Genomic DNA, 23,609 nt, shown 5'->3' with positions numbered 1-23,609 from the left:
TCTTTAGTGAGATTCAATTGAACAGTTATAGTTGGAAGTACAGATTGGAATTACTTGTTAAAGACTTGAGAGTGTTCACTTTGGAAAAGACGTTAAGATTCAGGTTATTAAAAAAAATAACTCACTCATTAAAGTGCCTGTGGAAGAAGTAAAAGTACTTTCTGCACAAGCGTGATGGCCCAGGTTTATGTCCAGAGCCTAAATCTGAAAAAAAAAAAAAAAAAAAAAAAAAAGTCTCCTTTTTTTAAAGCCTAAAATCCAGAAAGGAGAAAAAATTTGACAAAAACTTAAAGCTGAGTGATGGACAATATTGGTACCATGACAAAAATAGCAAAGAAGGAAACACAATTTGAGGAAGAGAAACTTAAATAATAATCACGATTAAAGAGACCCATGCGATGCTTTGAAATTCTGAGAATAATGCTATTTTATTTCTTGAATCTTTCCTTAGTTTATGTGGCTACCCCATAGATCTACATCAGACTGGTGAAAAGCCTATTGTTTGGTTTGTGCCTATTACCTCACTGATGAAATGGAGATGAAATCGGAATGATCACAAAAGACATCTCTGAAAATCATGTGGGACTGTGTATTGGAAAGTACTTTACAGACTAAATCATTTTACATTGTCATTGCTACATAAATTGGTCTTAAGATTCATGAGTATTTTAGAAGCTACTACATACTAATAATTGAATAAACAGTGATCTATATTGTAGATCATTTGATATGTAGCCCTTTTACTTTAAAGGCAATCATAAGCTGGTAAGGAAGACAGGCATTTAATGATGCAATTAATATGTACTATAACATAAGTTTACATCATGGCCTATATATTTGGTCTAAAAAAGAATAAAGGGTACTATTAATGCAGGCTGGGACTATCATAAAAGTTTTCAAGAATGAAACACTAAATGAGATTTAAAGACAAGGGATAACTGGGTGTGGTGGTTCATGCATGAAATCCTATTATCGCTAGGTATCGGTGGCTAAGGCAGGAGATGGTGGAAGTTCAAGTTCATCATGGGCATAGTGAATTCCAGGTGAGTCTGAGCTACAGTGTGAGATCTTGTCTCAACTATCCCAATATAAGCTGAGATTATATACCCAAAACAACATGACATGCAAAGTCAATCAATCTGTCCATCTATCTATCTACTGAACAGTTTGTTGTTTTAAAAATAGAAAATGCCAGTTGTTTGATTTTTTTTTTTTTTTACCATTGAAAACTCAGGATCCAGATGCTGGGGTAAAAACTTGATACCTCAGAGAGGCAGAGAAAGCACCCAGCTGATTTTCCTACTCAGCCCAAGTCAACAGAGGAAAAGGAAGAAAAAAAGCCAAAAGCTAAAAAGCCCTAGAGCTGGAGAGCTAAAGAGCTTTCTTCTTCCCCCCACTGTCTTAACTACCCTTCAACTCAGTGTCCCTTTTTCTACTTAATTCCTGTCAGCTGGTTTCTTGTGCCTCTTGACCTAGGCTTAACTTAAGTTAACCCTAGTTAAGTTAATGTTAAGTTAAGTTAATGTCTGAAACATAGTGTATGTTCAGAACATAAGGTAGTGGTAAAAGATGAGGGTAAAATATAGGTGGATATTTGGTCATGAAGAACCTTTATACCATGTTAAAATAAAGAATTTTAGGAATAGATATCGGTTAAGAGCATTTCCTACTCTTTCGGAGGACCTTGGTTCAGTTCCCAGCACCCATATGGTAACTCACAGCCATTCATAACTCCAGTTGCAGGTGATCAGATGCCCTCTTGATTTCTGAGAGCATCAGGCACACATGAGGTACACAGACAGACAAACACTCATACACTTAAATCTAAATTAAAAAAATAATAATTTGAATTCTATGTAGTGAAGCCAATCTGAGGTAGAATGTTGATGTTTGAATTCTGTTTATTTATTTAGGTTTTTTTGAGGCAGGGCTTCTATCTGTAACATAGCTATGGTTGTCCTGTACTCTTTGTAGACCAACTGGGCTCAAGCTCACAGAGAGTATTGGAATTAAAGGCATGTGTCACCATTCCTGGTCTGATGTTTGAAAGAGTATTCTGTAGGTTTGAGCAAGCAGCTCAGTCAGTAGAATGCTTGAGGACCTGAATTCCTGTCTCCACAACCCAAATAAAAAGTTGTGGCACTAGTTGTGCCACTATATGCTTATAATTCCAGTACTGGAGAGGTTGGGACAGGCAGGTCTTCAGGTCTCCCTTGCCAGTCAGCATAACAGCCTACTTGGTGGGTTCCAAACCATTGAGAGATCAGGGAAGAAAATCCTTATTCAGTGTGTGGTAACCAGCGAGACAAAAAATAGAATTATTTAGGACCTCTTGACTATGTTGAGTGAGAAAGAAAATCGTGTCTAGGATAATTTGCAAGCTAATTAGATAAGCATTTGATAATGATTTAGATGGAAAGATACTGCATTCACGTTTTGGCAAGTTAAGTGTACAAAAAGTTGAAGATACTTGATAGTTTAATATGGATCTAGAGTGTAAGGATGAGATTTGAACTGAAGTTGTCTCTTTAGAAGTCCTCAAAATGTAGATGCTAATGCATATTTATGATCTTAGCAGCACTTAGGAGGCTGAAGGCCTAGGATTTCAAGTTCATGGCCAGAATGGGCTATACACTGGAAGCTGTGGTGTGGAGTAAGATTATTAACTCAGAGTCATGAGAGGAGGCTCAAAGACAGGATGCATAAGACCACCACTGATATTTAAGGTTCAAGAAAAGAAGAGGGTAAAAACTATAGCCTAATTGGTAGAATGCTTGCCTAGCGTGCACAAAGCCATGGTGCTTTCAGTCCCTGGCATTGTATAAACTAGATACGCTTGCTGGTGCACACCTGTGATTGCAACATTGAGAGGTAGAGGCTATGGGATCAGAAGTTAAATGTCACCTTTGGCTACATAGTGAGTTCCATGCCAGCCTGGGCTGCATTAAACAAACAAGTAAAAATTGTGTATGATGATACATGCTGTTAATTGTAGCACTCTGGAGGCAGGGGCAAGTGGATCTCTGAATTTGAGGCCAGCCTAGTCTATGTAGCAAGTTTCCAGTAAGCTAGATCTACGTGGTGAGACCCTATCACCAACAAAATAGAATGGGAAGAAGTCCATGATATAGACCAGTGATATACTGAGGAAAAAAGTAAAATGCAAAGCCAAGTAAGTTATTTTGAAAAACCTAAGAAGAGAGAATTATAAGGTAGGAAATAGAGGAGAGGCCAGATAATAAGAAATGTAGGTTGCCTGAAAGTGCCAGGGACTAGCTAAATTGGCAACTATGGATTTGTAGCACTATTGAGTGATTTTGATAAATTCACATATACTACCAACATTTATAAGCTAAATTATTTGAAAATTGGGATTTTTTGCTTGTCAAGCAGTATGGGAAGACAGAAGGGCAAAACAATCTTAGAGTGTTTTAAAAGTGAATGGATGATGAAATAAGCTTCATTATAAGAATTAAAGGTAGCCAAAAGGAATTGATAGGGGATTCTGCAAATTCTATTTAAAAAAGAATTTACTTGTGTGTGTGTGTTGTGCTCACACATTGCATGCCTGCAGAGGCCAGAAGAAGAAATCAGATCTAGAGCTGAGTCACAGTATTTATGAGCCACCTGATATAGGTGCTAGGAACCAAACTCCAGTTTGTTTGTCTCATTTTGTGGTGCTCCAGCTGGAACCTAGATCCTTGGAAAATTCTGAGCAAGTATTCTATCACTGGGCTCAATCTCAAATCTCCAGATTCTTTCTTTCCTTTCTCTCTCTCTCTCTCTCTCTCTCTCTCTCTCTCTCTCTCTCTCTCTCTCTCTTCCTTCCTCCTTTCCTTCCCTTCCCCTTCCCCTTCCCCTTCCCCTTCCCCTTCCCCTTCCCCTTCCCCTTCCCCTTCCCCTTCCCCTTCCCCTTCCCCTTCCCCTTCCCCTTCCCCTTCCCCTTCCCCTTCCCCTTTCCTTTCTTCTCTCGGTTTCTTTCTTTCTTTCTTTCTTTCTTTCTTTCTTTCTTTCTTTCTTTCTTTCTTTCTTTCTTTCTTTCTCTCTTTCTCTCTTTCTCTCTCTTTCTCTCTTTCTCTCTCTTCTCTCTTTCTCTCTCTCTTTTTCTCTTTCTCTCTCTTTCTTGTTTTTTGAGACAGGCTTTCTCTGTGTGGCCTTGACTGTCCTGGACTCCCTTTTTAGACCAGGCTGGCCTCAAACTCACAAAGTTTCACCTGCCTCTGCCTCCTGGAGTACTGAGATTGCAGGTGTGCACGACCACACCCAGCTGACATCTAGGTTCTTAATAGACTCAAGCTGCAAATGAAGAAAAGGGAATGAAACCAGAACATGAAAGGATTTGGTTATTTAGAGATTGTGGTTCAGGATTTTAGAGGTGGAGCAATAATCATGGAGTGTTCAGACCTCTTTGTTCTTCAGTTACAGGTAGGTCATACATTTGAATATCGACAATGAAGGAATTTAGAGTTGAGAAGGCGTATGTGTTTAGGATGACTGAGATAACAGTTATCTCTAGTAGATGGCGAGAAGACATCTCAAAGGAAGATTTTGTTTTTGATCTTCAGTGTAGTGACAATGTCGAAAATTGTAGTGGAAGAAAAAGAAGTCTGAGTCATAGACCATAGAAAAGCAAACAGGATCCACTTTGAAAAACAGTATTTTCCTTTAGGAGAACTAAGATTTTGCAGATCTTGCTTGGAATGAAAAGCAGTATTAATTCCCAAGATTCTGTGCTTATTGACAGATACAGTAAGATTTCTGGTCCTTTTCCATCCCTGATCAATCTGTCTTTGGTTTAATTTTAAAAATGTTTTTAATATTTTGTTGTGTGCTTTTTTTATATGTTCAATTTCGAGACGGGGTTTTTCTGTGTAGCCTTGGCTGTCCTGGAATCACTTTGTAGACCAGGTTGGCCTCAAACTCATAGAGATCCTCTTGCCTCTGTCCCCCCAGAGTGCTGGGATTACCGGTGTGCACCACTGTGCCCAGAAATATTTAAATTTTTAAAAAGTTTTATTTACGTGGGCTGGAGAGGTTGCTCAGAGGTAAAGAACCCTGGCTGTTCTTCCAAAGATCCTGAGTTCAATTCCCAGCAAACACATGGTGGCTCACAACCATCTATAATGAGATCTGGTGCCCTCTCTGGTTCTCAGGCACACGTGCAGGCAGAATGCTGTATAAATAATAAATAATTTATTTACACTGTTCTGCTTCTATGTATGTCTGTGTGAGGGTACCAGATCCCCTGAAACTGAAATTACAGACAGATGTGAACTGCTTTGTAAGTCTGGATTTGAATCTGGGTCCTTCAGAAGAGCAGCCAGTGCTCCTAACTAGAATGGCAGGAATAGTGCCATCTGTCTAGCCCCTGCTTTTTAATCTTTTTGAGACAGGGTTCTCAGTATGTATCCTTGGCTGGCCCGGAGCTTCCTGTGTAGACCAGGCTAGTGACGAGCTCACAGAGGTCTGCCTGCCTCTGCATTCTGAGTGCTGTGATTAAGGCATGTTTTGCTTTGTTTTGTTCTGCGTTTTTAAGACAGGGTTTTTGCTATATAGCCCTATCTGGCCTGAAACTATGGTTTGATCAGACTGGTCTTGAATTCATGACAACCCTCCTGCTTTAGCCTTCCAATTTCTAGAATTACAGTCAGCTTAGCTAAGGCTACTAATTATTTTTTACATTTTATTTATGCAGTGTATGTGTTTAAGTGTGTATGCATACAGGTGCACATGGATGTGTGGGTAGAAACCAGACCACCTTAAGTGTATTCCTCCTTTTGAGCTGTAGCCTACCTGTTTGTTTTTTTTTTTTTTTTTTTATTGCATGTGTTTATGTGTACCCACATGCATGCACATGCCATTGTGAGTGTGTTGGTGGGTGGTTACAGAACAACTTTTGTCTTTCTATCATGTGGGTCTCTGGGATCAAACTCTGGTCACCAGGCTTACAGATGACAGCTTTTACCCATTGAACATTCTCTCCCTCGCTTTCAGTGGGATCTGATATCACAAAGTAGGCTTTGCTGGCTAGCCAGCAGCTCCAGGGATCCACCGCTAGCACTGAGATTACAAGTGACTGCTACCATACCAGACTTTTTTATGTGGGTACTAGTGGTCAAACTCAGGTCATGCACTTTACCAATTGAGCTGTCTTTCTAGTCCCACAACTTTTAAGTGTAAATTTTTCTCTTGCTTTATACTATTTAATAAATTTAAATTTAAATGAACAGAATACACTTGCTGGATTCATATAGTAAGTTTTCCTATGTATATGACTTCAAAAGTATGCCTTTATACCGTCAAAAATAGACAGGTCTGGTGAGGCAGGCATTGTGGCACATACCTATAATTAATTTCAGAACTTAGGAGGCAGAGTCAGAAGGTTCACCTTAGTCTTGTGCCCAATCTGTTTAATATACAGAATTATAGGCCAGCCAGGCTACCTACCTGATGGATGAAGACCCAGCTCAGAAAAAGGGGGAGGGGGAAGAAAACCAAAAGAAAAAGACTGTCTTATGTTCCATTCAGTTTGTAAATATTGTTTAATTATACAGTTGATGGTTCTGTGTGGAAATCATAAATATATAGTGCAGGAATGGAGAACGTTAAGTACTTCAACATTAAGACTCTTGGGTAATAGGAGACTCTTGGGTAATAGGAAACTCTTGAGTAAAGTTGTATTAAAGATTGTATTAAAGTTGTATAAAGACAGGGTGAAAGAAGTTTTGTGAATATTGAATAGGTTAAAAAAAGCAGTATTACTAAAATTTTTTTTTTTCTCAATGCAGTTTATTCAGGAACCTTGAACAGTCATCTGGCCCTGGAGTATTACTAAATTTTAAGTGTGTATGTGGGCAATAAATTGTTTTGATCTACATTTCTAAAAGATCACATTAAAGTTGATCAGAAAAACATTGTTTTTTATGTTTGTGTTAAGAATATGGAAGATGGCCTGGCAAGATAGCTCAGGGCAGCTCAGTTGCTGCCCTGGCAGTCTCAGTTTGATCCTGGTACCCAGGTATAGAAGTAAAAAAGCAACCCCACAAAACAGTCCTCTTACCTCTGCTTGTAGCATATGTACTCACACATCGTGTAGACCTGTGGTTTTCAACCTTCCTATTGCTATGATCCTTTAATACAGTTCCTTATGCTGTGGTTACCCCCAACATAAAGTAATTTTTGTTGCTACTTCATAATTTTGCTACTGCTATGAATCATAATGTAAATATCTGATGTTTTCTGATGGTCTTAGGTACCCCTGTGAATGCTTCCAGACCCCAGGTCTGGAGAGATGGCGCAGCAGTTAAGAAATGGCTGATATAGATACATAGTGTAAGAATTGTTTTAGAAATAAGATGGAAGATTATCTTATATTTGCATGTTATTTCTATTCAGGCATATGTAGATATATGTATATAAAACAAAAAACAAACTATATATTGCCTCAACAATAAACAAATAGGCAAATAAACAAACAAGTAATATAAGCGAAGTAAACTAGCTAGCTAAACTGTGTGAGACCTGGAATATATAGCCCAGTGGTAGAGTGCTTGCCTTACAAGTGCATGCAAAGATAGATCGGTCGATAGGCAGAGAGACAGATAGATAGATATGTACATCCCAGTCTGGTCTTGGTCTTGAACACAGAGAATTTGCCCAACTCTGCACCACCGCTACCTGGCATAAATTACATATAATGCATATTTGAACATGCATTATAATTAGAGTGTTTTGACTGAAATGCTTTATAGTAAAGAAAAAAGCTTTAGTTATCTTGAAATATTTTTCAAATAATTCAGTTCTCTAACCATTTTCAACAAAGACCATGTTATTATATGTAGCTTGTTACTTTCCCCCCAGGACTAGGGATTGAATCTAAGGAAGGCCTTGCACTTATGAGGCAATCACTCTACCACTGGTCTCACACAGTTTAGCCAGCTAGTTTACTTCACTTATATTTACTTGTTTGTTTACCTATTTGTTTGGTTATTTTTGAGGCAAGATCTCAGTAGCCTAGGCTTACCTCAGATTTGCTAGGATTTAGACCTGTGTGGCTTAACAGGTTTAGTAGAAGGTTTGGAGGAACACCTGTAATTTCAGTACTCAGGAAGCAGAAGCAAGTGGATTTCTATTGAGTTCATGGTTAGCCTGGTCTACATAATGAATTCCAGGAGAGCCAGGAATGAGACCCTTCAAAAAACAAAGTGTGTGTGTGTGTGTATATATACGTGTGTGTGTGTGTGTGTGTGTGTGTGTGTGTGTGTGTATGTATGCACACGAACACTTAACAAAATTAATCTTAGAAAAATTTTGTTCTAAATTAATATTTTACATTAATGTTTACATTAAATGGAAAAGAAGGGGGGGGACCTGGTGTTTTTCTAATCTGTTTTAAAAATTTTATTCAGTTTTATTTATCTAAATTCAATTATTAGTTTCTGTGTTAATATGTTGTTACTCATTTTGTGTTTATTAAAAAAATACAGCTGTCCCTTTTCCCCCAACTCACCGATTGACATCTGAAGAAGTATTTGATATGGATGGGATACCCAGGGTTGATGTTCTGAAGAACCACCTGGTAAAAGAAGGTCGGGTAGATGAAGAAATTGCACTAAGAATTATCAATGAGGGTGCTGCCATACTTCGGCGGGAGAAAACCATGATAGAGGTAGAAGCTCCAATAACAGGTAAACTTACTTATGTTTTGGATATTATTAAACCAGTATTTAGTTGATTGGAGAGAAAGCTGTTTACTCTTCAGTCACATAATATACTGATTAATAGTGTGTGGACATTGTCTTAATTTTACAAATTTTAGTTGTATTTTAAGTTTTTGTTTTTAGTAAGTATACATGAAGCTAGTCTAATATGCTTTTATAAAGGTTTCATCAGTTGTATTGGCCATACTTCAGTTTAATTCAACACTTAACTTAGCTTTTAATTGCTAGTGGTAAATACTTGATACCATGTTAGATACCCTAAGGTGATCATTTGAAGGTCATTGAAAAGTACTGAGTTGAAAAGGGGGTTTATTGCCAGCATTATAATCTTGTCATCCTATGAGGTGCTTCCCTAGCTTCTAAAAGAGATTTATACATGTAGATGAAAAATTCATCTTGTTACTTCTGTTACATCTTATTTTTAGATCTTTAGCATATGAGCACTTGGTTGGATATCATCCCTATGTTACGACGCTTCGTAGGCCACTCTTCAGATATTTCTTGATAACATTTATACTACCTCATGTTACAGCAGTTAGAGTTTAAGTAATATTTGTTAATTTAGAGGCTTTTTTTTTCATATCTAATAATCTTCTTGTTTCAGTGTGTGGTGACATCCATGGCCAATTTTTTGATCTGATGAAACTTTTTGAAGTAGGAGGATCACCTGCTAATACACGATACCTTTTTCTTGGTGATTATGTGGACAGAGGTTATTTTAGTATAGAGGTAATAATCATATACTGTCATTTGATATGTTATTGTTAATATAGATTATTTCTATTAATTCCTAGTACAGTAAGTTCCTAAAAATACTTGTATTGGGTTCTTTTTAATACCTCTGTATATTCTGAAGTTTGTAAGAAAAGCTATTCCTTTTCCAGACCATCTAATTAGTCTTCTTCTGTATCATTTCTTATAGTTATAATTGTTTTTTTCCCCAGTGGAAATGATGAGGAGACTGAGATCATTATTGTCTTATCTCATGGTTTATGAGCTAGTGATGGTCATTTCTTACTTTACCTCCCTTGCCATTAAGGGCATTAAACCATGAGAAAGATATTCTCTTTAAATGAAGTATTTTGTGATTCTTTCATTGTTTAATCCCTAGATCTATCTCATCATGATGCTCCTAAGACCCAAGAATATTTGAAATGTAATTTTTGTAAACTTAAGAGGCATTAAAATGACCTATTGTTTGTCACTTAATTCATTGATTCTTTTTGTTCCTTTTTCTTTTTAGTTGTATGAAGTATGGAAAATACAGTACAACCTGTATTTTCTAACATATCTATCTTTTCTTTCTTTAAATGAAAAAAGGGACCATATTAAAATGATTTCTCTATCTTGCCTTCACATATCTGTGCACTGTGATGTCTTTACAAATTGGTAAATAAAAACCTACAGAATCATTTTAATAGCTGTACTGTCTTCCATTGAATAAACAAGCCATAACTTCTTATTGAACACTTAAAGTTCCCAAGTTTTTTTTTTAATTACAAATGATATCTTTTATTGGGACATAGTGGTCCTAATTTTTTGTATTTGCCCTATTATATCTGTAGGACAGATTTATAGGAAGACTTGCTTAGTCAAAGCTCTGTCAGTATATAATGTATGTTACATGTTTAATATATTCCAACCAGGTTTAAGCATTAACAGATACTGGTTAATTTAGTCTCACAACATTGTTATGAGGTAAGTACTGTTATTTATCTGTCCATTCAATAGATAAGGAACCTAAGGCTTGAAGTTAAAGTAATTTAGCCAGTTATATAGTTAGTAAGTGACACAGTCAAGCAATCTGGCTCTAAGCTTCTGCTTTTAATCACCTGCCCTAATAGGTATTGAGGCTTTCTTACCTGGCAAACTTCCATTCTACTTAGTGTTCCGTGTATCCACTGCTAAGGAGTTTTCAGTATATTGTAATTTCTCAATAAGGTCTTTGGGACTGTGTGCATTCCTTACCTTAGAAATTATCCTAGTTTGTTGATTTTCCTACTCATAGTTTCATTATCAAACCCTTTAATTTTTACCAAATTGCCTCAAGGTTTTAAGAAAAATTAGAAAATGGTTCTGCCTAACAAAGAATTTAGTATAATTGACAATCAGTAAAGTAAAACTTAATTGTTACTGCGCATGTTGGTGTATATGTACTCATTTCATTTTGTAGCTTACTTAATAATAGATTTACTGTTACAAAAAGAAGATAAAAGGTCAAAAACAAAGTTTAGTTTCAGTAGATATTTCATTGATTTTATTACCTTTTTAAAAAAAATAAAATCAAGAGCCAGGTATGGTGGTGCACGCCTGTAATCCCAGCATTCCAAGGCAGAGGCAGGCAGATCTCTGTGTGTTTGAGTTCAGCCTGGTCTACAAAGCAAGTCCAGGGTAGCCAAGGCTACACAGAAACCTTGTCTTGAAAAATTAAAAATAAAGTAAAATAAATGTCTGAATAGTTATGAACATCAATGTACTTGGTTTAAATAACTTTTCTTTTTGTGTTATATAATGAACCATTTATTTCTACATGAAATAGCCTTTTTTTTTCTTAAAATAGTACATAAAATATAGTCTTTTAATGTTAATTCTGGAGCAGTGCATATATGCAAAAATGCTGTTTATTGTTTTTATATTATAAAAATTCCATTTTCTTTGAATTGGTTTAGATCAGTGGTTTCAATCTTCCTAATGCTGCAACCTTTAATACCTTCATGTTGTGGTAATCTCCATATTTTTGTTGCTACTTCATAACTGTAATTTTGTTACTGTTATGAATCATGTAAATGATCTGTTTTCTGTAAATATAAATGTAAATATCTGTGTTTTCTGATGGTCTTTGGCAACTCCTATAAAAGGGTCATTCATCTCCCAAAGGAGACATGACCCCCAGCTTTTGAACCACTGGATTAGTAAACACTTGTTTTGTGTAAGGAATCATTTGCAAACAACAAAGCAAACATAAAACTTAGCCCTTTTGCGTTAGGCAGTGTGGCATAATGCTTAAGATGAAAGGATCAAAACCTGTCTTTATTCTGTAGGAGCCTTGTGATTTTGGGCAAATTACTTAGGTTACTCTTTTAGAAATAGAGGTAATATGGTAATTGCTTTTTTTGTCTTTTGGCTAAAATAAAGTGGGGATGCTATTTCATACTTCATAGTGTTGTTTAAGGAATAAAAAACTTTTGCTTGAGAAAAATTGTCAGGCACTCTGGTGCTCAGCACATTGTAAATGTTGTATAGATATTAACTGCTGTTTTATTTTTGCATTATTACTTTACTATATACTTACGGAAAGAAGCCATTTTGCTAAGCTATATTAAACAATCTAAATTAAGTAGATTGATTTACTAATTCAACAAGTATTAATTGCTTTTCGAAGCAGTAATAAAACAAAGTCCAATTTCATGAAACATAATTTTTTAAGGAACAAAGAGCAAGAAGAGCAAGAATAAATAGTAACAGAATTTTTAAGGGTAATATAGTTAAAATAAAAGCAAAGAGAAACTTAGTTAAATAAAATACAGAAAAATCACTGGAAACTTTTTTTTTTTTTTTTTTTTTTTTTTTTTGCAGTGTGTCTTGTATTTATGGGTCTTGAAGATTCTATACCCAAGCACATTATTCCTTCTGAGAGGCAACCATGAATGCAGACACCTTACTGAATATTTTACCTTTAAGCAGGAATGTGAGTACTTTCAGGAGAAATATTTCCAGTTCCTTGGTGTTCTTTTGGGATGATATGGGTAGTAAGAGCTATGAAGACTTCACAGTGCAACACAAAAAAAAAAAATATTCCCTGACCACACATGTACATTTTTTAGACAAAACTGCTAAGAACTTTCAAGTATGTTTTCTATTAAGTTTTATAGTGTACCTAGGAACAGTTTGGGTTTTTTAAAAAGTAGTGTCATAATTTTATGTATTTACAAAGCTATATATAGTTTTAATCTCAACATTATTTTTCCTAGTAGGGAAAACAAAGACCAAAGTGAGTAATAGTATTGTTATTCCATGACAGTTTTTTTTTTTTTAAGATTTATTTATTTTTACTTTATGTGTATGAGTGTTTTGCACCACATTATGTGCCTGGTGGTCAGAAGATCCCATGGAACCTAAATTACGTATAGTTTTGAGCTGCCATGTGGGTACTGGGAACTGAATTCTGGTCATCTGCAAGAACAGCCAGTGCTTTAATCTCTGAGCCCTCTCTCCAGTCCTCCATTGCAGATTTTTATGTCTCAATTTTGAGGCATCCTGGAAAATATAGACCATTTCAAACATACTGTTAATTAATTCAGATTATTTTTTCTTTTAAATTTATTTTTATTTTGAATTATATGTGTGTTTCTGTGTGGGAATGTATGTGTCCATGTTTATAGGTACAAGTAGAGGCCAGAGACCTCGGATCCTTTGGAGCTGGAGTTTCAGGTGGAAGTGAGTCACTTGATTTGGGAAAAACTGAACTTAGGTCCTTTGGAAGAACAAGTGCACTTAACCGCTGAGTTGTCTCTCCAGACCTGAATTGAAATCCTTAACTTACAATGTTTATCCCTTTTTTTTTTCAAATAAAGCAATAATAATCTATAAGCAACTATTTGATATAGAGGAATATAGGCTTTTTTCACACTTTAAACTTGGGCTTATTTAATTAATATCTGCAATCATATTAAGTCTTTGAATTAAATTTTAAAAATAGGAATATAATTCCATGGTGTTAGAGGAACCTCTTGCAAGTACAAAAATCTGTAGATGCGTAAGTGTAATAAAAATTTGTAGTATTTGCTTGTGTATATCCTTCGTATACCTTAAATTCTTTCTAGAATATTTTTAATACCTAATATGGTATAAATGCTGTATTGTTTAAAAAATGCTGACAAGGGGACAAATAAATCTGACTGTTTATTATGAAGACATTTTTTTTCTGAATAATTTTGATCAGAGGTTGACTTAGTCCACAGATGAAGAACTCATAATACAGAGAACTGATTGTAATTTTAGAACTGACTGGGCTTTAATCCTAGTCCTTAGGAGATAGAGGTAGGTAGATCTCAGCCTCAGTCTATATAGTGAGTTCCAGAGCTACATACTGATACACTGTCTATAAAAAAGGAGAAAGAATGAATAGGGGACATAAAAGCAAAGAAGAAGAAAAATATATAGATTATTGCAGATCCAGCTATCTAACTTCAAAAATGGAGGCAATCACACATAAGATGATATATGGAAAATACATGTTTGATCTAAGGTATCAAATTAAAATTTTTATTAAACCACATTACTAAACAATTGGTCTGTCAACTGTCTTATCAGTTAAGATACCCTGGTTGCTAGATGTATAGGAATCTTTCTTTTTTTTTTAATTTTTTTTTTTTTTTTAGATTTATTTATAGCTATGTTTTATGGGTATGTGTCTGTGTGGGAGGTGGTGAGTGTTAGTACCTGTGAAGACCAGAGGCTTCACAAACTGGAATAGTTTCAGGCTGTTTTGAGCCACCTGATGTGGGTGCTGAAACTCAAGTATAGTCTTTTGGAAGAGCAAGAAGTGCTCTTAATTGCTGAGCATGTCGCTAGCCCCAGAATTTTTTTTTTTTTTTTAATGTTTGTTAACCAAAGATTATGGTGTAATCATCCTTCCTACCTCCATGCACATGCATATTTCTCCACATTTAGATCCAGAAAGAAAGAGACTGTAGGACCTCCATAGTGTTCAACCAAGACACCCTGTGGGTAGGATAGAGATCTCTATCTTGAAGTCAGAAATAAATATTAAAATACTTAAAAAAATTAAAAAGAACTTAGCCTTTTTTTATTAGATGACTATAAAATTTCCAGAGGTCACTTAAAACAGTTAGGAATTTAATAAAAGTATTGAATTGAGGAATGTACATATTTTTTAAAAAGTAAATGACAGTTTGATTTGATAGAGTTTTGTCTTTCAAGTTTTTCTGTATTGGCTTCCTGCTTAGCTGCTCATTTTAAGCCTTCATTTTAAATAAGAGGAACCTGTTACTATAGTTTTTTCAGTGGGTGAATTTTGAATTTTATTGTGACAATATAGTGGTTTGGGTGTAATAATAGTTTTAGGATTATTTAGGATTAGAATTAAGTTAGTGTTAAGAATTTAATCTCAAAGTACAGTTTTAATTTTTCTTTATTAGGCCTATTGAAGTTCAAAGATGAACTGGTTTTTAGAGATTTCATTTACTTATTTTTGATATTTTATGACTGTCTACTACATATTCAAAATAAATTTAGAGAGAGAGAGAGCAAATATTCATCTTGCATATTTCTGTTGAATCTTACAATGGAGAGGCTTTTTAAAAGTTCTATGTACAGTAAACTTCATTCTTTGTAATGTTGTATTTCTGTGAATTTTAACAATTGTATAGTAGTGGCCATCACCATATTCATGATACGGAAGTTTCCTTGTGTCCATAAATTCACTTTTGCTGTGGGTTTTTTGTTTTGTTTTATTTTTTGTTGTTTTTTCCTTTTTTCACCCAGTCTCTACTTATGACTACCACGTGGGTGTTTTCTGTGTTATAGTTTCCTTGCTTTGTCTTTAGAAGTCAGCTTAGAATATTTCCCTTTAATAATTGAAACTGGCTGTTCAAAACTCACTTTAAAAAGCTATAAAATATTATGAAGAGAATGAGAAATAACAATCCAATATTGTAACTTGGCCTATAAGATGCTTTAGCAGATAAAGACACTTGCCACCTTGCCTTATAATCTGAGTTTGATAGTCCAAACAATGTTGTTGAAGGAGAAAATTGAATCTTGTAAGTTGTTCTTTGATCTTCACATATATGCTATATGCTCGTGTGAGCACACATATATTCACACCTAAATTAGTATGAAAACAAATTTAAAATAAGAATTTTCAAATACTTTTTTTTTCTAGGTAAAATTAAATATTCAGAAAGAGTCTATGAAGCTTGTATGGAAGCTTTTGACAGCTTGCCCCTTGCTGCACTTCTAAATCAACAATTTCTTTGTGTTCATGGTGGACTTTCACCAGAAATACACACACTGGATGATATTAGGAGAGTGAGTATAACTGACTTCTGAACTTGTTTCCAATTTATGGTATTTTTCATTAGAAGTTTTTAAAAGCATCAAATTTATTTTCATTGGTAAGAATAGATAATGATAAAAATTAATATACTCATTAATAGACTGACTTCAAGGAAATACCTCCTGATCATTTAGAACAATGTAGTATAGACTGTATTCAAAATTGGTATCACTTTCTTACATGCATTCTGTCTTCAGCTGATGAATTATTTCTTTATGTCTTTTATTTCACAGTTAGATAGATTTAAAGAGCCACCTGCTTTTGGACCAATGTGTGACTTGCTATGGTCTGATCCTTCTGAAGACTTTGGAAATGAAAAATCACAAGAACATTTTAGTCATAATACAGTTCGAGGATGTTCTTATTTTTATAAGTAAGGACAAACAAGATTAATCACATTTTAACAGTTGATGCTTTATATGAATTTTTACTTAATTTATTCTTTTTCTCCTACAGCTATCCAGCAGTGTGTGAATTTTTGCAAAACAATAATTTGTTATCGATAATTAGAGCTCATGAAGCTCAAGATGCAGGGTAAGAATTCTGTTTCCCTGACCAAAATTACACTTGATTACAAATCAAACTTAGTAATCATGATTGATGCTTTACGATGCATATTAAGCTATTTGTTTTGCAGCTATAGAATGTACAGAAAAAGTCAAACTACAGGGTTTCCTTCATTAATAACAATTTTTTCGGCACCTAATTACTTAGATGTCTACAATAATAAAGGTAAGATGTTGTTGATTAAAAAAAAAAACTGTATAGACAACTTAGCCTTTTAATTTACTTAAAAATAATAAGGAGGATTATTTGAAATGGTCTAAATCTCATTAAACAAACAAAAAAAAAAAGCCAAGATATAAGGGAGGGGAGAGAAAAAGAAATAAAATCCAAAATGTGCAGTCAAGTTGTGCGCAGCCTGCATTACAACTTGTTGCTTATAAAGCCATTTTAAAAAGTGCTCTAAGTTAAGCATGACTACAGATGATTTTGAGTTAAGTATAACTATGTAGGATTTTTCTTAAGCTCCCTCTCTTAAATCTTTCCTTATATCTGAGAGAATGTTTTCATGTCTGTGTAAAGTTGCTTCTATCACCATTTTGTTTATTTCCAGTGTTAACTTACTTACTTTATCATGTTCTACATTCACAAGTACAGGTTTTCATATATATATATATATATATATATTTTTTTTTTCTTTCAGTAGTCTTGAATTACTTCCCCAAGACTTGAGATTTTTTATTTTTATTTTTTAAATCCCCTTTGGTCTACTTTTAGAGAGAACACTTCTTTTATTGGCTTTTAACCTTTTTTTAATACCCTTCTTCTTTACCTCCTATTCTAGGCATCCATTTCCTCTTATTTGCTCCTAATTTGATCTGACTGTAAAGATTGGATTTCATTTTATTCTGAACATAACTTACTGATTGAGAATGCTTCAGGGTCGTAATCTAGTTAAATATGTTTCAGGGACATGGAAGATGAGATGAGCTTTTACATAGTTCACATCATGAGAGGAAGAAATTAAGAGGCCAGCTTCTATTCTGTCTCGACATGTCTAGAATTCAGTTGATTATCATAGCTTTAGGGTCAGACTAGATTAGATGTGCCAAGAGAGAAAAAAAAACAAAGAAAGAAAAAGGCGTTTAAAAGTACATTTAGAAAGATAATGAGGTCATTACTAAAAGAGGAAAAGAGTTTTTGATGATGGTAGATGACAGAAGATTAAAATCTTTATCTGGGTTTAAGCAGCATACTAGATAATTTTGATATAGAATATGCTATAAGGATATTATAGCTACGTAATAAATATGGCTTCATTTTTGAAAAGTAGCATTTGTAAGTTTATCAAGAACAGAATTGATTGTTACATCTGTCTGCCAGTATCCTAACTCTTTAGCTGTGTTTTCTCTTTATGTAAAAAGTGGCGAGTAGTCATTGTACAGTTGATTGCTGCCTTACTGCTTATCCTTTTCATTTTGATGTCGGAGTCTAAGGAAATCAGGTTTTAATTTTTAAAACTGAAACTCAAACCACTGAATCTTCTCTGTCAGAACCAAATGTCTCAGTAGTTTTGATTTGTGTATAAATGATATTAATGATTTGAGTGTGGTATTAATGATTGATAGTGGGCTTATTTGTGATCTTTCATTCCCACCCATAAGGCAGTTTTCTAGATTTCTTATTTTCCTCTTTTTTCCTTTAAATAAAAATTCTGAAAGGTTGGTATCAGCCTATAATTTTTGAGGCTACCCTTAAGATGTTTTTAACATGTGAGTTGTATGAGGGGGCAGAAGCATACCCATGAGTTAGTAGTAAATGGTAAAACAGAGCAGGGTTGCTTTGGTTCTATGCTAACTGGAATTTCAAATGTTGGATTTGGCATTTCCATTTCAGTGCTTTTCATCAAAATAAAAGAGAGAATAGGATAATTCATCTGATCATAAGATGAATAGGCCTCTGTAGCCGTACTTCCCACCATGATGTACTAGTGTTCCTTCTGAGATCCAAAGCACTAGGCAAATCAGTCATGATCTGAAATCTCAAAAATAATAAGCCAGAGTAAATCCATATTTCTAAGTTGAAAAAAAAATCACAGTATATTTATAAAATAGTTTACACTTTCTTTGTTTTATATGGAACACATTCTCTGATCCTAAACTTCTGAAATAGACAGGGAGGACATTTTGGTTCCATTTAACCTAAGGAGATAATGGTCATATAGTTGTATTGGGACATTAGAAAGATCTAAAATTGAGATGAATATGTATCTTTAGATTATTTAGCTATACTCTTCTGGTTATTTTTAGATATTTTTTTTCCTAAATGATGTAAAATATTTCTTTGAAATAGTTTCATCTGTTTTCATATACTAAGTAAAAGGAACACATTTATATACTCAAATCTCTAAATTGGTGGGTTTTTTATTTGATTGCTTTATTGAATTTAGCTGTTCTTATTAGGTTGCCTGGAGTTAAAAGGATCTTCTTTAATTCCTCAATTATGTGAGATTGGGAAAAAAAAAAAAAAAAAACAAGAACTTGAAAATTGCTTATTGCCATTCTGTAATTTTCCTTAAAAGTTGATTTTCACAATATTGCATTTAGTAAAAGTGCATGTTTGTTGTTGGATTATAAAGGAAAGTAAGCATTCTGGAAAGAATCGGAAAATGTTATTAATAATGAATAAACATTTTATATTTTAAACTGGGCATGGTGGCACATGCACGCCTTTAATCTCAGCATGCAGTAGGCAGAGGCAAGCAGATGTCTGTGAGTTTGAGCCTGACCTGGTCTACCTAGTAAGTTATAGGCCAACCAGTACTATACATTGAATTCCTGTCTACAAAAGAAAAATAATGTGTGTTATTGAAAAAGAATTCTTTCCTATCTCCTACTGCCAAGCCCAAATTCTATTAGTTCCGGTATCTCCCTCCCTCTTAAAAAGATGCTGTATTTTATGTATTTGATGCTCTTCAGGCTCAAAGTAGTTTGCTTATATTAATGTTTAACTTACTTTGCAGCTGCTGTACTAAAATATGAAAATAATGTAATGAATATTCGACAGTTTAATTGTTCTCCACATCCTTACTGGCTGCCCAATTTTATGGATGTCTTCACATGGTCTTTACCATTTGTTGGAGAAAAAGGTATGTTTTGTTGTGTTTTACAAAATAATTATTTCTTTTACACTTGCTCCAGTTTACTATCACAGGCACGTACTTGCTAGAGGAAACTGAAACCTGGTTTCACTGTGCTTACAGCTCTACTTGTGTCTGTGGGTGTGGATATGACAGCCTCAAAGATATTTTGGTTCAATGTTTACAGCCCCCATGTGAGGATGTCTGGAGGACTGGTAGAGGATTTATAAATAGCTTGATGTTGTCTTCAGCTGTTGGGTTTTCTTTCATTTTGTTTTAAGCCTAAATCTTTTATAGAGGGTTAGCTTTGCTTTGGAACGGACGCTTCTATATTCTAACACCCTTTGTGAAGATTTCACAGCAGTTTATGGGAGAATTTTGTTGCCATCATTTTGGCAGCATTAGTTGTTTTGTACTGCATCTGTATTCTAAAAGGAGTAGAGAAATCCAGGTTCTATCTAACCTAATATTCTCCTATATCAAAAAATACACACATATTTTTAGTAATGCTTTCTGACAAATGTTGAGAAATAACCATTAGAACCTTTACCTTTGAGAAGTAACCATTAGGCTTTTAAAGAGAGAATAAATGCTATTTAAGAATTTTTTTTTCCTAATTGTATAGAATTCTTTGGATTTTGTTGCCTTTTTTTTTTCCACGTTAGTGTTCATTCTTCTTTCTTTCTTTTTAAAAAGACAGTGTATCAGATTTCATTTGTGGCAAATTGACAATGTGAGAATACAGATATAATTATAAAAAAATTTTGTTCTATATCCCCTCTATTTTTTCATACCTCTTCCATGTCATAAAATATGTCACCTCTGTCAGGGCAATTTTTGGTTCTAAAATTCAGAATTAATAATTACATTGTATATGTTAGAATTTGAGCATATTGCCTTTACTCTTCATTTACTCAGTAGGTCTGATGTTAAGTTTATATGGAGATAGAATTACCCATCTTAGCATTTGAGAAGAGAACTAGTTAGGGGCTTAGGTAGAAGGGATGCGTTATACTTAGAACCTTCTATCTTTGGGGTATGAGAAATAGTTCAAGCTAAAGGGAATTTAAGAATTTATCTCACTGTGTTGTCTCTAGGCTAGACTGCAGCTCAGCTACTTTAATATTAGATTGTGGGGTGGAGTATGGGGATCAGGAGGATAAATGAAAGAGAAAAATGGTTATATCATAGATTCCTATTTAGTTATCTTACAAGTCCCTGTACTATTTTATAGTCTCTAATGTTTTTGCTATGTTTAAACAAAGAGATCACAGCTCATAAGTAAATTTAGTAATTGTCTACTTCTTGTTGAGAGATCAGAAAATTTAAACTGACTTGTTTACTACAAATGAAGAGCAGTGGACTTCCGTTGATATTCCTACTTTTGATTGCTCTCAGATGATCTTTAGTTATTTTTTATTAATTTTTTAAAATTACATTTACTTACAGTGTGTGCATGTGTATGTCAGCATACTTCTGTGATGGCACACATGTGAAGGCCAAAGGATAACTTGTGAGAGTCATTTTTCTTCTTCCATCTTGTTCTCTGGCATAGAACTTTGGTCACCAGGCTTGGTAGCAAGCATCCTTACCCACTGAGCCGTCTTGCCAGTCTCAGTACTTCTTTTTTTTTTTGTAGGTCCTTTGCATATGCCTTTTTTAAAAATTAATTTATTTTAATTTATTCACTTTGTGTCCCAGCTATAGCCCCCTCTCGTCCCCTCCCAATCCCGCCCTCCCTCTTTTGCTCCCATATCCTTCCCAAGTCTACTGATAAAGGGAGGTCCTCCTCCCCTTCCATCTGACCTTAGCCTATCAGGTCTCATCAGGACTGGCTGCATTGTCTTCCTCTGTGGCCTGGTAAGGCTGCTCGCTATCCCTCCTCAGGGGGAGGTGATCAAAGAGCCAGCCACTGAGTTCATGTCAGAGACAGTCCCTGTTCCCCTTGCTAGGGAACCCACTTGGAGCCTGAGCTGTAATGGGCTACATCTGTGCATGGGTGACAGAACATTCTTATAAGCCTAGCAGTGGGAAGAAGGGGGTTAAGGCAGGAGGATTACTAGTTTGAGAACAGCTTGGGTTACATAACAAGACTGTCCTTTGGGACTGGAGAGATGATTCATAAAAATTAAGAGCATGAACTGTTTTTCCATAGGACCTCAGTTCAGTTCCCAGTACCTCTGTCAAGTGGCTCACAACCACTTGGCAGCTGGAGCTCCAGGGCGGAACCAGCTTCTTTGGCTTCTAAGCGTACCCTGTCTCCAACAAAAAACAACAGTCTCTTATAAGGTGTAGAAATATTAAAAATTTACGAACATTTTTGTTTTTTTCTGTGGATCTTCTCTAAATTATAAGAAAGTAAATCTTTTAGCCTAGCACTCTGTCAGCAAGATGTCTCCAGCCAGGTAGAAGTACTTGCCATGAAAGCCTAACCACGGAGCTTTATTCCCCAAACCCACAGTGGGAGGAAGAGAACCAGGTCCCCAAAGTTCCCTCTAATCTCCACACAAGTGCCGTGGCTGCAGCACATAGGTTGTCCCCAACATGCTTCAGTGTTATGAGTACAACAGGGGCACTTGCCAATCAGAAGTTTATGATTTTGATGAAATTTCCTTGAACTCTTTTAAGAATTACCTAATCTATAAAGATTTACCTTTTTTTCCTAAGTCTGTGTCTGCTAAATTATTTTGACATCCACGTAAAAAAATTGACCTTAACTGTGAACATTTATTTTTGGACCTCATTTACCTATGAGACCATTTTATAGTTTTTGTCACTTCTTAAGATGGTTTATAATTTATAATATAGTTAATAATTTCTCTCAGCTGTTATTTATTGAAACTCATTTTTTTAAGATAGATTTATTTATTTTATTTATTTATTTATTTATTTATTTATTTATACAGTGTTCTGCCTGCATGTACACCTGCACGCCAGAAGAGGGCACCAGATCTCATTATAGACGGTTGTGAGCCACCATGTGGTTGCTGGGAATTGAACTCAGGACCTCTGGAAGAGCAGCTGGTGCTCTTAACCTCTGAGCCATCTCTCCAGCCCCCTAGCAGATCTTTGATGTCTCTGAATTCCAGTTTCTCAGAGTTCTTATGTGTTAAATTGCTTTCATTTTAAAGTTTTTTTAGTTTTTAAAATTCTGTCATTCCTGCCATCACAAGGTGTCCTATTAAATTATTGCTTTGTATGTATGTGGGCAGTTATATGTAGGCATCTAACATCACTTTATTTTTTTTTTTGAATAGTGACAGAAATGTTGGTAAATGTTCTGAGTATCTGCTCTGATGATGAACTGATGACAGAAGGTGAAGACCAGTTTGATGGTATGAATGCTCATCTTATTATTTCTATTGTTAAATGATAGCTCTTTACCTACATACCTATGCTATGTAAAAAAAAAAGCCATTGTTTTTCTGTGGCTATGGTATTTGATAAGTGAGAATTCACTCACATACACACACATATTTTAAGTTTTGAGAATAACTTTTATGTGCTTTTTTTTTTCTGTAGTGGTGTGAGAGTTTAGGAAAGGGGAAGTTTGGAAGAAAACAGAAACAAGAAAATGGAGAGTTGTTGAAAGGATGTGGTTCTTGATGAATAAATATGGAGGTTACTCTTTGAAGAGGGCATTTAGTACTGTGTTCCTAGTACATCAAAAACATCTTTGAAGTCCCTAGTTTTGTATTCACTTTTTTTATAAATTTAGGTTGTTCTCATCCTAGTATGGTTATGCTCCAAAAGATCACTTGCCAATTTGCTAAAGATTTTTCAAGTTTGTTTTTCTTTTTCATAGAAAAAAGGTTATATGTGGTTGTTAGCTCTTGTATAAGCCAACAAACTCGTGAACCTAATGTACATTTATAAAGAAATACCATTAAAAAAACTGTTTGGTTTTATGTTTTGAAATTTTTACTTAAAAAAAATTAAAGATTCTTAAATTTTAACAGAGTAAAATAAAAAGATAAAATAACTTAAATGCCGAAAACTTACAGTCCTTATTTTTTGTGTATAATTTCTGTAGTGTACTACGCTTGCATGGTAGTCAGCATTCAGATTCTTTATTGTACCAATTATAATCTATGTATTAGTAAGATTTAATAGGGAGATAGAGTGCCTTTTTTTCTCTTTCCCACATACACTCCCCATCACCACC

General features: G+C 34.8%; 1 protein-coding gene across 6 annotated transcripts in view; it reads left to right on the top strand.

The window, feature by feature from the left end:
• Nucleotides 1-23,609, top strand: part of Ppp3cb (protein phosphatase 3 catalytic subunit beta) — a 45,964-nt gene that overhangs the window by 7,070 nt on the left and 15,285 nt on the right. For 4 of the 6 annotated variants that reach the window (XM_060382065.1, XM_060382064.1, XM_021642942.2 and 1 more), the window contains exons 2-10: nt 8,487-8,687; nt 9,325-9,449; nt 12,297-12,408; nt 15,628-15,773; nt 16,035-16,174; nt 16,258-16,335; nt 16,439-16,533; nt 19,328-19,453; nt 22,702-22,779. In XM_060382065.1, coding sequence (XP_060238048.1) covers nt 8,487-8,687; nt 9,325-9,449; nt 12,297-12,408; nt 15,628-15,773; nt 16,035-16,174; nt 16,258-16,335; nt 16,439-16,533; nt 19,328-19,453; nt 22,702-22,779 — 1,101 coding nt within the window. Of the gene's footprint in view, nt 1-7,311; nt 7,333-8,486; nt 8,688-9,324; nt 9,450-12,296; nt 12,409-15,627; nt 15,774-16,034; nt 16,175-16,257; nt 16,336-16,438; nt 16,534-19,327; nt 19,454-22,701; nt 22,780-23,609 lie in introns of those variants that run through there. The other 2 variants (XM_060382067.1, XM_060382066.1) reach the window with 2 other exon arrangements.

Source organism: Meriones unguiculatus, chromosome 4, assembly GCF_030254825.1.
Source record: "Meriones unguiculatus strain TT.TT164.6M chromosome 4, Bangor_MerUng_6.1, whole genome shotgun sequence".
Lineage (NCBI taxonomy): Eukaryota > Metazoa > Chordata > Mammalia > Rodentia > Muridae > Meriones > Meriones unguiculatus.
The sequence above is the reverse complement of the archived record's forward strand: the minus strand, read 5'-3'. Positions and strand labels throughout refer to the sequence as shown.